Below are 16,195 nucleotides of genomic sequence, written 5' to 3'. Positions count from 1 at the left end.
CCTTTTTTTTCTAGAGTCCTGTAGTACTTCCACAAACTGTGCTGCTCTTCCAGAAGAACTGCAGGACCCAGCAATCTAAAAACACCCACATATTTTGGTGTTGGTGGAGCAAATAAGAACACTGACCTTGGGCTGTTAGGGGTTGGGCTTCTTTTAAGGAAGACATCACTGCAATTTTGTTTTTTTTTTTTTATTTTATGGTTGTAGACCTTTATGTCTGCCATTTCTTGAGGCCAAGGTCTGTGCTCAGACCTCTGATGTATGTGACAGTACTGAAAGATATAGATTTCCTTTCCTAGATCTCCAATCCAAACTTACTCTTCCTGTCTTGAATTTGGTGAGTTTTGGGTTTGGTGTTGTTTGGAGTTTTGAGTTTTTGGTTTGATAAGTTTTTGGTACCTAGAAAAACGCCTAAGATGCAGTAAAAGTTCAAGGCAATTTGGCACCTGTTTCATGAGCCCTTGGGAGGTCACCTAGATCTTTAGCACACCCACCCAAGAAATTACTCCTGTCCCTTTTTAGCATCTACACAGTTAGAGCTAATTCAGTTAAGCTTGAACTGGGCCTTTCCCATGAGAATTACAAGAAGGAGGGAAAAAAGATACCTTGTATCCCAAGTCAGGCAGTGCAGATGCATCCCAGTGACTAGGAATTGAAGAATCCCTCTGGCTGCTTGCAAACAGACAGGAAATGCAGTGTTAGTAACACTAGTACTGCTCCAAACACTCGGATTTGGAGCATCCCCTTTGGCCAATTCCGGGATTTAAAAATTAACAAAATAAACCACTAAGAAACTGGGAAAGAGCCTCAGTCTGTAAGCTGGGCACTGCATGCGGCCACTCAACTATCACAGGCCTCTTGCAGTTGCTTTTTTAAGTAACAGCTGTGGCTGGAGTACCTGGAGTAACATGTGCCTCAGGCAGCAGGTGATGCACCAAGACTGCAGTTTGTGATAGAGCTTCTGTTGCTCAGTCCCATGGATAGGCTTTCTCCAGCAGCACCTGCATTCTTTGTACAACTAATGCCAGCACTGGGAGCTATTTTGCCTTGTAATTACTTCTAAAATATGAAAAAACAACCTAAAGAGCACTTACCCTGTCTTTATCTTCTTCACATCTTCAGACGAGACAAATTTTGGTCGCCTGCAGACCTGTCTTTGAGTCTTAAAAGTAATGTTTGTCTGAGTCATTTCTAGAGGAGAAAAAACAGCAGGGAAAAAAAAGGTCATGAATCATAAGTCTACAAGATGGAGTCATCTTGTCATCAGTCGTTCTTTAATGAAAACTGCATATTCACTGTCAATTCTACCTGCTGAGGAATAGTTTCACAAAGGCTGCATAAGCTTCCTATCTTCCCTGTAACTCTGTGATTGAACCTGTGCCTATCTTGCTTGCTCCCTCAAACCACTCATGCTCTTTAGACATTGCTACAGCAGCACAAAGATGCCTAACTAGTATTTTTTAGCATCCACAGAGTTAACTTACTTTACTTAAGGTTTACTATGACTTTATGTGAAGACCATGAACCTTTATATTTCTGGTCAGATGTGAGTCTGGAGAGTGACAAGGAGTAATAGGGAAAGGTTACTTTTGTAAGGAATTTCCTCTGGGCCATCACTACCTCACTACCAGTAAGTGAAACTGGTAGTATCAGGAAAGGAAGTTATAGCTTCTAAATCTGGGAGACTTTGCAAGACTCTATAAAGCACTGCACAGTTGTAGATGAGAACCTTTAAAATGACTACCTTTAAAATTGAGCTCGTATTGATGCTGGCCAGCCTGGAAAGGTACAATGGCAGATGGATCTGCTTGATACAAATTCTCAATAATAGCAGAAGATGGTGAGGTCACGCTGTTCCCTTCTTCCTTTGTGAGGAGAAGGAAAAAAAAAAGAAACAGAATGATAAGTATCACAGTCAGGACTAAACCCTGGTTAAACAGCTGGGATAGAGAGAAAGAAAGGGCCAAGAGCAAGGTGACGAGGAATCTACCCAGAACTATGGTGGCCTGAGGATGAGTACTGAATATTTGCAACATAAACACAAATACATAATTAGTAATGATGGATACACATATATTCCATTTAAATTCCTGTAACAAGTTGTGCTGGTTCTGGCTGGGGTAAATTTCCTCCCAGCAGCTGGTAGTGTCAGTGTTTTGGATTTGTGCTGGAACAGTGCCGCTAACACAGGGATATTTTAGTTACTACTGAGCAGGGCATGCACAGAGCCAGGGACTTTTCTGTTCTTCTCCAACCCCACCAGGGAAGGCCTGAGGGGCACAAGGTGTTGGGAGGGTACACATCCAGGACAGCTGACCCCAACTGCCCACAGGGACATCCCGGGCCCTAAGGTGTCACTCCATTATACAAAGCAGGAGGAGGAGGAGGAGGAGGAGGAAGGAGGTGATATTTGGAGTGATGCTGTTTGCTTTCCCAAGACACTGTGGCCTGTGATGGAGCCCAGCTTTCCTGGGATGGCTGAGCACCTGCCTGTCCAAGGGAAGTGGGGAATGAATCGTTTGTTTTGCTTTGCTTGTGCACACACTTTTGCTTTATCTTTTAGTCTTTATGTCATACCATGAGTTTTCTCACTCTCTGCCCAGTCCCACGGCAGGGGAGAGGACGGGACTGAGCTGTCACCAGGTGTGATGGCTACACTTGATTCCTTACCAAACTAGAGTTAGTTTGATTCAGGCTCCCAAGGAAGCAAAGGCCAAGAACTTTTCTATTTCCAACCTGCTATCTGAAAACCCACAAAGGAACAGGGTGACATGGTGAGCACTGATGCATATGAGCTTGGAACCAAACACTGATGATGTGATTAATTCATGAATAGCAGGTGGTTCTTCCAAGACAAATTTACCAAGGAAAAAAAAATTGTAGGTGTAACGTGTCTCACTCTTACCTTTCACTTTGCTTGTGATTTAACTATGAGCCAACCACTTCATTCCACAGATAGGAAAGCCTGAGCTCCTTGCAAGCTTTCCCTGCTAAGGAGCAGCTAGACAGCTGTGATCTCTCCTGGACCTGGGACAGTTCTCAGGGTGTCTCCTTGAGGTTGAGTACTCCCTGAGGTTACGGTGAGTCTTTTAAACTGTGCTCTATCCAACGCCTTTCCCTGTGTACTTTTTCAAGTCCCTGGATCACCTTTGTGTTCTACAATTTGTGCTCCTATACTGTAAACCATATGGGGTAAACTCATCTGCCTTGGGAGAAGGTGAGATTCTATACATACTTATTTTCCTGCATTTTTCAGATAGATTACTTTCTCATCAGAGGACTTGGACATATGTGGAAAAAGACTGCATTTGACCTGAGAGAGCAGAGCAACTCTTGCATGTCCAAGGAAGCAAGGCAATGCTTAGAAAACAGGCAATTATTTCCCATGTATCTTAAGGACAGTGTCTATATATTAAATCTCTCTAGGAGCTACAGCCAACTCCAAAAGGGAGCTCTCTTCCCTCCAGCCTGTCAGCTTTTTATCATGTCTGTTATGAACAGATGTAGCTTCACTGCCTTACTCAACACTGTAAAATTCAAGAACAAGGGTTCACTTAATTAATCCTGTTGAGAAAAGGGGGAATGATGCCAAGAAGCTCTACATACCCTTGCAGAAGTGACTCAAAGCACAGGATGTGAACTCACCTGTTCTCCATATTCAATCCACTTGTCTTGGTTATTCTTCCAGTACCAAATCCACTGTGTGGTCAGTAGGAATGTGGGTTTTGTGACTGATGATGGTGTAGAGAGGCGTCGAACCAAAGAAGAAGAGCAGGTCATTGTCTGGAAATTAATGTTCCTACTTTGCAAGCTGTAAGGACAAATTCAGGTTTATTATAGTTAGCAGTGCATATTTTATCCTCTAATCCCCAGTTTAAGCTGGTGCCATTTTCTTTAATTTAATGTAACCAAACTTCATTAGATCTGAAATAGGAGTGTTTATTTCCCACAGCACATGGCAGCTCTGAAAACCATTTCTAAGCTTCAGAAGTGAACTTTGGCCTGTGAGACATCAAATGGCACCTCAGTCACATGTGGCACTGCCAGCTCTACAGACAATGTCAGGTTCCAAGTACAGTGTGGCAAAAGGAACTTCTGTGGTAACTAAGCGTGGTTACAGTCTTAGTACAAAAGCAGAATGTGCAAAGTGTGTGACTGAATTTGCCAGCAAACATCTGCAGCCTATCAACTTTGTTATTTTCTGTGGTTACAAAGGATGCAATCACAGCTGTGAGTTCTGCAAACTGGACTCATCACTGGAGCCACCTGGTCTTTTATTCCTGTGAGGCTTGAAACGTTAACTCCCAAGTAGGAAGAGTTTGATGGCAGCCTCCTCTTGGGAATATTGCTTGTGATCTCCAGAAAACTGCAAATAAAAATCATCCAGTGCCTTAAGAGGCATGGGCCAAAACTAGAATACCATTTTGTGAAGCCAAACTTGGGATGCCCTATGAATCCATGTGGCTTTGAGTGAGACTTTTCAGAAAGGAGTTAAAAGGAAAACACACTCTTAAAATAGAAATAAAAAAGAAGAAAAAATAGATGGGCTGCCTACACAAAGGACATTTCATAAAATGTCTCTAATCACATCATAGATTACTATTATTGTTATTACAGATACTAGCTGTAGTAGGAAAGAAATAGCCATAGAGAAGGATCAGCTCTGAAATGTTGTCTAAAGGCCCAACTTCATTGCTGTAAAAAAACTGATTAATGGTCTGAAATACTAGTATTTTAAACACTGTATTTCACTGGCTTTTTACCTTGTACAGAGTTTTAAATGTAAGATATAGTTATTTTTAGAAGACAAAACTGGAGTGGGATTTTCATGCAATCACTCTTACTTTGCTTTTTTAAAAGGAAAAATTCTAATTTTTACATCCTCCCAGCTTCTGAGAAGCTCCGTAACCAGAAGCTGAGAAGTCAGACATCTTTAGGAAGAAAACACAAGTTTTCCTACACAGGCTCAATCACAATACTTCAAGCAAGTAGTCCAGCATTACTACACCTGCTGTTCTTTGGGTCACAATAGGCCTTTTCAATTTCCTCCATCATGGAAAGTTCATTCCAGAACAACCCATCATGTACCTCCCATTTATATGGCAAATGGTAATGAACAGACTTGCATTTATCTGTAACAAAATCAGACATAGTCAAGAACTCTGCAATCATTAACACAGAGAGCAAGACGAGAAAGAAAACAAAATAGAACCAGCATCTTTTACACCTTGAGGCTTTCTTTTCTGGTCTTTGGTATAAGCAATGAAGACAAAATGCTGAAAACAGGGGGAGTGTGTTTCTGCAGTCTTACCAAGACAAGCAATATATACATATATATCTACACACTCTGCCAAATATATTTGAAAGACACTAGAACGTTCTCTTTGCTGAGACACAACATTGGCAGCTGGGAGAGCAGTGCCAGATAGGAAGTGCATGTCATGTGTCACACAACCAGGTGTCTCAGCTGTAAAAAGTCTAGTCTACACATCACATAAACACTGATATATTTGGTTTTCTTTTCCTTAGTCCCTTAGAAATCATGAGGTGGTTCCCAAGGTCTGAAAGGTTTTCTTCTGACATTCCACATCCAAGTATGGACCAAATGTCTTACAACTTTCTAGCCCAATCTGATAAATAAAGCACACTACCACTCCAACAGTTACTTGAGTTTAGTTACCTGGTGGTCACAGAATGGCTGCTTTGAGCCTGACCTACACCATTCGCATTATATAGGGTATTTCACGTTAACAGGGTCTTTTGTCAAGACCAAGTCAGAGGAATAGCAGTCCTTTAAAAACTGACTGGACAAGATCAGGGAAAGACAATGTCATGGTACCTCCTTATATAAAAAGGAAGAGCCAAACCTGGGGGTTAAATGATTCTTCATGGACAGCTCCCAAATACAATTACTTATATTCTCCCCTCACATCTCTGTTCTGGACACTACCGAAAAGACAATGGACTAGATTTATCTTTAGCTTAGCTGGTACAACTACTGTGGTTTTTTTAAGATGTTTTAGCACCTCAGATCACTTTTTAAAGGACTTGATGAGGGAGAATATGGCTATAATCTGATGTACGTAGGATAGATACAGCAGGAGTAAAGAGTGGCATACATTTATGAGCAATCAATGATGACAGCATAAAGTCAACTCATAACTTGATCTTCTAGCTACAGAAAGGACTACACTTAAAGGGCTTTGCCACAGAAACATACCCAAAGTGCTTCCCTATCAAAAGCTCTGAAACATGCTGGAATATCCAGAGGAGAAAGCATTTAAGTATACCATTTGGCTTTTCTCTGATTATGTTTGTAATTCTGACAATGTTTATTAATTACTTGGAAAGAAAAGAAACTACTGAGGAGGCAGAGTTGTCACCACTAGCCCAAGCCACTGAGCAGAAGTGCCTCTGCAGACAACTCTTCAACAACAACATTACTTTTCACAAAGCTTACCCTTGTTTTTGCAGTACTTCCAGACATAAAACAAACAGATCTCATCACAGTTATCTTTTTTGTTGTCCTTTGAAGTTTCATCAGAGGAACTGTCCTTTTTACCTACAGCAAAGAACACAGCAGTCCATATTTGCTCTAAGAGAAAGATCCTGCATTTGGTACTTTATCCCAGAAATAACAAGGATTTGACTTCAGTAGCAAAGTCAAGCAGTTTCAGGATCTGACTATCTCCCATACAGCCCAACACAGAAGTCAGGGCTTTGTGACTGAACAATAAACCCTGACACTGGAAGAAGTCTCAGTGCGGAAGGGCAAGGGCAGTGTCAGAAAGCTCAGAACAACACAGGATGTGACTGTCCATGGTTCTTGCAAAGAAGCTGATTTTGTCTCCACACCAAGGGGAAAAGAGGGTGCATAAATGGCAATGTCAGCTAGCAGACTGACTGGGGGTAGAGATGTTTCTCTCTGAGTCAACCAGATCAGCATGGGAGGAGTGAACACAGGGCTCAGCCCCACCCACGCAGAGGTACTAATCCTAAACAACCAAACAAAGAATTAGGAAAACAGCAACAGGCTTGAGCTGGCTTTAATTTCCCCAGGGACTGGGGACACCCAGTGACTATATACTGAGACAGTGAGTATATCATACAGATCTGCCATGGGAATCCCATTATTACTGTGATTGAACTGTGCACAGTAATTGCTGTTTTATAAGTCAGCATTTGTATTTTGTTCCCAGTGGACTTTGCATCACTTTGCTACATCACAAATGTCACTGTACTGAACATGGCTGGAATAAGATGTAATTTTCTTCATAGCAACCCATATGATGCTGGTTTAGATTTTTGACCAAAACAATGCTGTTAACACACTCATGCCTCAGCTTCTGCTCAACAGTGATACACATCAAGGCCTTAGTTTTTCGCCCTGCCTCCAGAGTGGATAGAATCAGGGGTGCACAATAGCTTGGGAGGGGACACAAGTGGGCAAAGGACCTGAAGTCACCAAACATTCCATATTACGTAGCATAAAGCTCAGTAATAAAAGGGAGAAGAAGGAGGGAGTTTTAGGAGGGTTAGCTACCTTTTGCTAGGAAACTGGCTAGGCATCAGCCTGGATGTAGGATGTGGTCAGTGACTGCCTTTGTATCATTTCTTTTGCTTGGTTTTCCTCTTTCACTTATTATTTGGGGGATTCTTCCCTCCCCCTGGACCCTCAAGATTTTTTGCCTTTATTATTTCTTTTTTCCTTCCCTCTGGGGATCAGGGGGAAGTGAGCAAGTGGCTATGTGATGCTCACACCTTCTGTTTCTTTTGTTCCTTCTTACCTATAGAATTTTTCCCATGAAAATTGCTGGGAAATGCTGACTGCTGGTACTTATGGGTACTAGAGAAAACAAAGGGTTGGCTGGGCCCAGGTAAAAGGAGGGCGGGGGACAGTTGCTAACTCTCTTGCTCTGCTGCTTCAGAAGACACTCAAGAGTTGCTGCTGCTTGGGAAAAGGAATTCGCCATAACCCAGCCCAGAGGTTCCTCTTCTGTGGGATGAGCCTCTGCTCGTGAGACCAGCCACTAACCCGGGACCTTATTATCACCTACCTCACTAAAGGAGGGACCTATCACCATCTGCTTGTGTTCCCGGGAATCCTGAGCCCACCTCTCCCTTCCCTGCCCGGAGCCAGGCCCTGCCTGCCCCACTCCTGCCTCTCGTTCAGCTCTGGGTTTCTCTGCGCTGTAGCCGCGCACTCCCTGCCCTGCCGGGACGTCCGGCAGTTCCAGCTACAGCCATGAAGTTCTCTGATACATCTCGTCCACCAGCCAGGATATTTAGCTCATTCCTGCCGTTCCAGCTCAGTGCTCTTCAGAGTCCTGCAGGGGCATCAGGATCGGCAGCCGCAGGGCTTTAAGCAAAGCCTCTCCTCCATCCTTTCCCGTTTCAACCGAGGCAGCTGTCAGGGGTCCTTGGTTCTGTTTGTTATTAATTCCATAGCTGTTCTTATTTTCTTTGCCTTGTTATACATACTAGTAAAGAACTGTTATTCCTATCCTCATATCTTTGCCTGAGAGCCCCTTGATTTCAAAATTAGAATAATTCAGAGGGTTTACATTCTCCAATCTAAGGAAGGGTCCTGCCTTCCCTAGCAGACGTGTCTTTCAAACCGAGAAATCACAACACCTGTGTGACATCAACTCCCTTTAGATAAGCTCATCTCAAGACTGGAGGGTAAGAAACAATCCATACCTTTATCTTTATCTCCTGCTCCTGTTGGCAACTGGTCTTGGCTCTGAGCAGGTACGGTGCTACTGGGACCTGCATGAGAAGACTGAATGAACAGCACTGCTGGGCCAGAAGCTCAGCTACCTGGCAGTATCTCAATCTCTGTGGAGAATGATGTCCATCACATGTAATTTAATATGAAACGTTACACCGTCCATGTATAGAATATCTAAAAGAACCTGTTCAGAGAGTATTGAACTCTGACAAGCTTTAAAGCCAAGGTCCTTCTGCCCAGAAGAACAAGAGATTTACAAGTTGCTATTCACTCACTGGAACATGTATCGAGACAACACCTCTACTGACAAAGCTGTATTAATTGCCTACCGACAGAAAGATACTGCATGCACAGAAACAATTCTGTCACCTTCCTAGGAAGGGAAAAACATGTCCAGGACAGTACAGAGAGCTGCACAATGCTTGGGCAGAATCTCCAACACCACTCTGCTGGCCATCTGGTACAATGGATTTCAGCACACAGTAAGGCAAGCACATAAGCTGCACTCAGCTCCCACTGGGAGCTGTCAGGATGTATGAAATTAAGTCCCAGTGAAAACCACCAGTCTCAAGACTGGAGGGTAAGAAACAATCCATACCTTTATCTTTATCTCCTGCTCCTGTTGGCAACTGGTCTTGGCTCTGAGCAGGTACGGTGCTACTGGGACCTGCATGAGAAGACTGAATGAACAGCACTGCTGGGCCAGAAGCTCAGCTACCTGGCAATATCTCAATATCTGTGGAGAATTATGTCCATCACATATGTAATTTTCCACTGGCACTTCACTGTTGATACAACAAAAGTGCAATTAGTTACAAACCCTAGCTAGCCACAGTTACTGCCAGCCACTCAATTGCTGTTTTGAATGCAGTACTTTAGGGAGTTCTCTCTCCCACATGATTGTGCCATTACTTACTTCATTCTTGCAAGCGCATAATAGCAGAGAGGGAAAAAATGTGTATATATCGCAAGAGGAGAAATACAAAGGCCGATTCCACAAGGGAACGGTTGGTACTATTAGCTAGGTATTTACCTTCTGAAGGCGGCACATCCAGCATGCACTGCACTGTTTCCAAAGTTGTCTTCACTTCTTTAATCCTTGGAATTGCTGGTATTTTCCTATAATCACTTCTTGGTCTGTAGTTGTGTACTGAAAGCACAGAAAGGATGATGGGGTTTAGCTGGGAGGTAAGGCAAGAACAGTTTCTACCTCCATCAAACTCAAAATCATGTTTAAGACCACTATTTCTTGCAACTTACCATACACCTTCTTCTGTTCCTTGTTGAATTCGGCATGCTTGAAATCATATATGGCCTGGAAGTTTGAAGCTATCTTCTCATCAATGCCTCCAGTTTCCAACACTCTCATTGCATGGCCATCCAAGAGGTTATGGGACATTATGCATTGAGGAAATTTACAACTCCCCTTGAGAAAGTGTCGACAAACATGAAGCTTGTTGCAGTTGTTTTGCTGCATACAGTGACTACCTTTTGTGTTGTAAAACTGGCAGGTCTAAAAGTGGGGAAGATACAACAGGAAATGGAAAAGCACCTTAGAATTCTTCTTTGTCCTACAGGCATGCAGCTTTAACATCAGAAAAATGGTGATTAAAAGGCATGTGTTTACTGCAACTTCTTAAATCTAGACACATTTCTTCAACAGAGGATCAGGTATTTTAAGTTGACTCATGCATTTTCAGTTTTGAAAGTGTACATGTTTTGTTTCCAAAAAAAGCAAACCAAACAATCTTAGGAGTGCCAAAAATGGATGCAAGACAGGTGCATAAAACCAGACTGGTTTACAGTTATTCTATTTTAAAAACTCCTACAGCATAATGAACAACAGAGAACAAATATCTCAATAAAAACATGTACACTGTGTCAAATGAGTTATCATTTCATGGAGCTGAAACTGAATTTGCACTTCCTATTTGTAAAGCTTATCCTGCATTGAAGATTTGAGCTAATAAAATGGTAAGAAGAGTGCTTTGAGATTAGAGTACATATGGATAAAGCAATGCACTTCTTTATTCCTCTATTCATTAAAAATGAGGTACACAGAGAATTAGACCAGGGAACAAATCACAGACCTAAAATTCCTTCCTACTGACCACCAAGCACCACAGTAAGTTTTGCTCCCTGAGCAGCCTGTAACAAGAAAGCTTGTCTGAGGAGGACACACAGCTGTCTGGCAGAGAGCCCCAGTATCACACTGGGACTCTCACAGGTCCCCTCCAAATCCCTCTTCCCAGGAGCCACCAAACACTGCTCAGGGATGATGGGTTGGGAATCAGTCAGCGGGTGGGAGCAACTGTACTTGGAAGTACTTGTTTCTCTTGGGCTTTATTAGTATCTCTCTCTCCTCCTCTTACAGTTATTATTAATATATTTTATTCTATTTCAATTTTTTTAGTATCCTTATCTCAACCCACAAGTTTTACCTCTTTTCCAATTTTCCTCCCCATCCCACCAGGGTGGGAGAGAAAAAGTGGCTGCATGGTACTTATCTGGGCTTAAACCACAACAATAGCAATCCACTATTAGCTACATCAAGAAAGCACACTGTCCCCTTGCATCTGCCAAAAACAAACAAACATACAAACAAACAAACAAACAAACAAAAAACCCAAGCAAAACAAACAAAACAGGAAAATCAGAGAGAAAGTGAGGGAAAGTGTGAAAACCCGATATTGTGGTGCTGTTGTGTTTTCTTACTCTGAACCTCAGTTCAAGTCACAGAATACCAAAATGTCCTCTTGTTTGAGAGCTTCCTACATGCCATATCTTCACACACACAACCAGTCAGCATTTCTAAGCAGGAAACAGCCAAATTGGCTTTTATATCCGACCTCCAAGCTCTCAGGACTATGAATGGCGTGCACTGATCACTGTTTTCTCTTGGTTTTGCTATTTTACTGCATGATAGGAGTTGAAGGGGTCAATGACAGGTAATTAAAAATGCCTGCCAGGGGTGAGGGCTGAACAGATTTCTAGTAAGCACTAAAGGATAATGCCAACCAAAATACTTGTTACTATTTGCTCATTACTGGGAACAATTAATAATTCTCCTTCCTTACCACCATGCTCCTTCAGTCTGCCAGTAAAACATACTTTAAAACAACAACACTGCACAACAAAAAAAATTCTCTTTTGCCGAAGTCTAGCACTTTCATAGCAAAGAACAAACAATAGAACTGTTGTGTCAACAAATCTGTGCAGATTATAACCTGCAAAAGACATGGGCAGTACTTTGGTAATTTCTTAACCAGAAGCAGCTGTAGCCAGAACTGGGTATGACTGACTTTGAAACAGCCATACCTGGAAGGCAGTCCTTATGCTTATTGCCCTACATGCTGAATCAGAATGGAATGTTCAACCAAATTTAACAAAATCAATGAGTGGCATACAAAATGATGCCAAGTTTATTTGTACAAAAGGTTTATTTGTAGAAAGTCAGAGTACAAAAACTCCATGCACTTTGGAAGAGCCTGATTTGACACAAAACTGACTGCAGTCATTTGGTCATTTTCTCACATATTTTTCTCATCTCTCATACCCTCAAGCACCCAAATGTGTGCAGGCTGTGCAGGCCAACATGGACTGGAAAAGGAAAGGGGCACTCACTTAGTCTTCATCTCACAGAGAAAAAGCAACAAACTGGGTTTTGGTTGTACCTTTTACCCTGAAAGCATGTACATTGTGATCTTTCTACTCTCTCTTGCTTATCTCAGCCTTTGTAAACCTCTGGTGAAGTTGCTGACATTTTTGTTTACTTTTTTGAGCAGCTTTATGGCCGTCCTGTTGGGATAACAGAAATGGCACACAAGACAGGCTGTAGCCTTGCTGCCCACCTCCTGTTATCAGAGGGCAGGTCTGCTCCTGACACATGACAGATGACAGAGCCTTCTCCAGATGCATGTCTCTGGGTATTTATTAAACAGTTTTACTGCTGTAATGGTGGCTTTTTTTATTATTTAAGTACACAGCCCTTTCACAGATCTGGCTTTATGTTGTTTCACACTGCCATTCCCATTCCTCCTTCATTCTGACTAATCCTCTTTCATATCTTAACAGCTGGACATTAAGATCAGAACTCCACATTCTCTCTTGCCCTCTCCCATTCCTAATGAACAAAAACTTTCTCTTAAGACATCAGTACAACTTACATCAGGGAGGAAGAATGGATCGTTTTGGAGAAGCAGGACTTGCAGCTCATTCTCACTGAGGCCAGACAAATCATGTTTTTTTAGAACTTTTTTGTTCTCCGCATTCATGATGTCATGCGAGTACTTACAAGAGCTGCAAGAAAAGACACAGAAATATCAATGTTTACTCCTTTAGTCAAGTTGATTTAAAGAAGAACCTCAGATAATGTGCAACTTGGGAAAAGCCACGAGAAAAATGTGGCTTGGTGAGGGTCCCTCTGAACATTCAGATGGTGTCTGTAATTAGCCAGAGAATGGCCCAACCAGCAGAACTCCTCTATGAAGTGCAGTGACCCTATCCTCCTCATTTTAAACTTCAATGCAGCCAGACCCCACGCATTCTTTGCCTCCAAGAAGGTCCAAGTCAAGTCATATGACCTAAACAGCTGGAGGGAAAGCTAATTTTAAAGGGGTACACCAACAATGCCGGAAGTTGCAACAGCCTTCTTTTTGTGAACATAAAAGGTTGTTGTCCTGGGGATGTTAAGTAAAGAAACTTGCAAGAGTGTGGACAAAATAAAAGCAACAGTGAAGCTGAAAACAACATTCTGTTATCTTCAGTGGCTGTGAAGTTTTATTTAAAAAAAAACTAAATAAAAAAACAGGTAAGAAAGTTTAACTTACAAGTTTTGATTAAGGAAGCAATTAGGCTACAATAATGAAGTCAGTATGGCCACTTACAAAGCCAAAAGTCTGATGAGTATGAATTAGAGTGAGACTGCAAATTTTTTACATCTATTTGAAATGGTACTGCAAATCAGTAACAGAGAGGAGACACATAACCTGTGTATTAATTCAATGCAGTAAAATACAGCTTCATCATGTCCTGCTCTTCAACACAAGATCTGATACAGCCTTAAGACTAGACATACTTAACCAGTAATAGCACCTGTTAATTTACCAGATTCAAGTATATCCCTGTACTCTTTCAGCCTCTAGTTTACTCCTGAAGCTCTCCTCGTGACACTTTTAACTCGAAGTGTGTCTGATCCAATCCTTCGGTACAGACCCTTGTTCAGGTATTTCTCCCCTGACCCTGCTACCTGTTGGACACATTCTTTGGAAGCAAGTAAACAGGAAAGGCAGACGTGTGCTGACTTTGGTCCCAAGAAACAACCTTCCAAGGATATTAGATGCTGTAGGCACTCAATTAATGGCTACGAAGGTAGATAAACTACAGAGCATCTGAGGTGGGAGCCATCACCAATGTTCCTCTATAGTCAATTTGAGAGTCCATCAACAGTCACAGAGTGATCTAGATTACCTGTTTCTGTATTTCCAAGTCAAAGGTTGAAACATTCTACAAATACAGTGATAACCACACAGTTGAGTCTAATAAGACATTCAGGAAAAAAGTAACAGTGAAAAGCCACTTGCCAGACATTAGTTAAAGACAGGATTAACTGGCCTAAAATAATTATTCCACTAAACAGGAAGAGCCAAGTAACTTCCCCAGACATTTTTCTTTCCAAGGATTCTAAAACAAAAAGAATGCAAGACCAGGAAGCAAGGCTAGATTTTACCTTATCAGTTAAAAAACAGTCTCTCTCTCGATCTATGTAGTCCACCTAGCAGAATTTCTGCCCTCTCATTTTAATCCAGCTCCCTCCCATAAAAGGTATGCTCTTTGCTTTACTAATTTTTAACGCATACCAAAGAGATTTTAGACACTCAGTGTTATTGAGAGGACAGAATGGTTTATCATTATGAAGGGAATCCCCTCATTGCAAACTTTAATTCACACAAAATCATCCATCATGAGTGTCTGCACACGTCAAGGCATTTCAACAGTGAACTCCACGGGAGCTTACTGTATTGTCTGTAATGTAACAAAAAATATTAACATCTTATCATCCTAATGATCAGAGAGACATGGCTTTTCCCCTGCATGCTATCCAGATCTTAGTGCACAGTGATCCATTTTGTTGGGGCAGAAGACGAAGGATCCAGTAGGATCATGCATTCCTAAGGCTGCATCAGCACCAGACCTGGGGCTTGGCGGCTTAAATTACAAAGTTCTTCCATCAGTAATTGTAGCGGCAAAGCTGAGCTGCTCTTCTGCATTTGCCTTTGGTTTCCTTTATTTTTTTTAAACTAGGCACCACCGTTGGCCACCTATGACTTGAGAGGCTGCCAGGCCTGCCCATCCCACGAGTCCTCCGTATTACAGAAATTGGGACTGTTGCACCCGAGTGATCAAACAGTGCCTCTCACAGAAAGGGCCATAAGCCAAGCAGTGACCTACAGCGAAACTCAACTTTCGTAACTCTCTAGAGCGAAACCAGAGGGCATGGCAGCACTTTGCTTTTTCCTTCTGAGAAATAGGTGTAAACTATTTCACCCAAATGCCAAGGGGACTGAGCGCCGGGTGCAGAGATGAGTAGATTTAAACAAACAAACAAACAAACAAACAAACAAACAAACAAACAAACAAAAAAGCAAGCCCCCAAAAAACCAACCAAAGAACCCAAAACCGTAAACTTCGTCGGCTTCTACGGACTCAGCGGGGGCAGGACACGAGTCCTTCCGGAGCAAGGATCCCCCGCGGCTGATCCCACGGGATAACCGCCCGCTCCTCCCGGGGTACCAGCGGCACCCCCGGAGGGGCTTGGGATGCGAGGGGGCTGTGGGGGAGTTTGGGGGTGTGAGGGGTGGAGATGGGGCCTTTGAGGGGGTTGGGGTGTGTGAAGGGTGGGGGTTTGTGAGGAGACTGGGGGGTGCGTAAGGAAGTTTGAGGGGTGTAGGGGAGTTTGGGAGGGATGTGAAGGTGTTTGGGGGGTGTGAGAGGTTATGGGGAGTTGTGAGGGGTTTTGGGGGTGAGAGGACTGAGAGGCGTGAGGGGGTTTGGGGTGAGGGGACTGAGGAGTACCCCCGGCCGGTCCCACGGGCTGCCCGCGCCCCGGCGCTCACCTGGTCCCCTGGTGGCACCTGCCCATGAGGTGCAGCTTGCAGAGGTGCAGCCGCTCGCAGCCATTGCAGAACTTGCGGACACAGACCCGCACGTCCGTCACGGCCAAGACCACTGGGCCGCTCCCCACCTTCAGGAACCGCCGGGGGCCCGCTGCCGACAGAGTGTTCTCCAGCTGCAGCGCCGACAGCCCGACGTTCTCCTGCAGCTCCCGCAGCCCCAGCCGCCCGCCATGGGCGCACAGAGTCTGGGTAAGGAAACTGCACACGGCCGGATCGCACATGCTGCCCCTCGAGCCGGGACGGGACCGCCCGCGGGACTGTGGCAGGAGTGGGGCGGGAGCGGGAAGAG

At 43.3% G+C, this 16,195-nt stretch overlaps 1 protein-coding gene across 10 annotated transcripts in view; it reads right to left on the bottom strand.

Annotated features, from left to right (window-relative positions):
- Nucleotides 1-16,195, bottom strand: part of LOC106855684 (protein mono-ADP-ribosyltransferase PARP12-like) — a 24,887-nt gene extending 8,692 nt beyond the window's left edge. For 2 of the 10 annotated variants that reach the window (XR_015803729.1, XM_088164846.1), the window contains exons 1-12: nucleotides 15,847-16,193; nucleotides 12,898-13,030; nucleotides 9,992-10,244; nucleotides 9,765-9,881; nucleotides 9,330-9,398; nucleotides 8,701-8,769; nucleotides 6,461-6,562; nucleotides 5,009-5,132; nucleotides 3,646-3,811; nucleotides 1,745-1,865; nucleotides 1,095-1,191; nucleotides 606-672 (exon numbers count right to left, since the gene is read on the bottom strand). Coding sequence is in view for 8 of the 10 variants with exons in the window: in XM_088164846.1 (XP_088020972.1) it covers nucleotides 606-672; nucleotides 1,095-1,191; nucleotides 1,745-1,865; nucleotides 3,646-3,811; nucleotides 5,009-5,132; nucleotides 6,461-6,562; nucleotides 8,701-8,769; nucleotides 9,330-9,398; nucleotides 9,765-9,881; nucleotides 9,992-10,244; nucleotides 12,898-13,030; nucleotides 15,847-16,127 (1,599 nt within the window). In the remaining 2 variants the exon portion in view is untranslated. Of the gene's footprint in view, nucleotides 1-605; nucleotides 673-1,094; nucleotides 1,192-1,744; nucleotides 1,866-3,645; nucleotides 3,812-5,008; nucleotides 5,133-6,460; nucleotides 6,565-8,700; nucleotides 8,770-9,329; nucleotides 9,399-9,764; nucleotides 9,882-9,991; nucleotides 10,245-12,897; nucleotides 13,031-15,846 lie in introns of all 10 variants that reach the window. The other 8 variants (XR_015803730.1, XM_088164847.1, XM_088164842.1 and 5 more) reach the window with 6 other exon arrangements.

Source organism: Sturnus vulgaris, chromosome 5 (genome assembly GCF_052056855.1).
Source record: "Sturnus vulgaris isolate bStuVul1 chromosome 5, bStuVul1.hap1, whole genome shotgun sequence".
NCBI classification, from domain to species: Eukaryota; Metazoa; Chordata; class Aves; order Passeriformes; family Sturnidae; genus Sturnus; species Sturnus vulgaris.
This window is presented reverse-complemented; position numbering and strand designations above follow the sequence as displayed.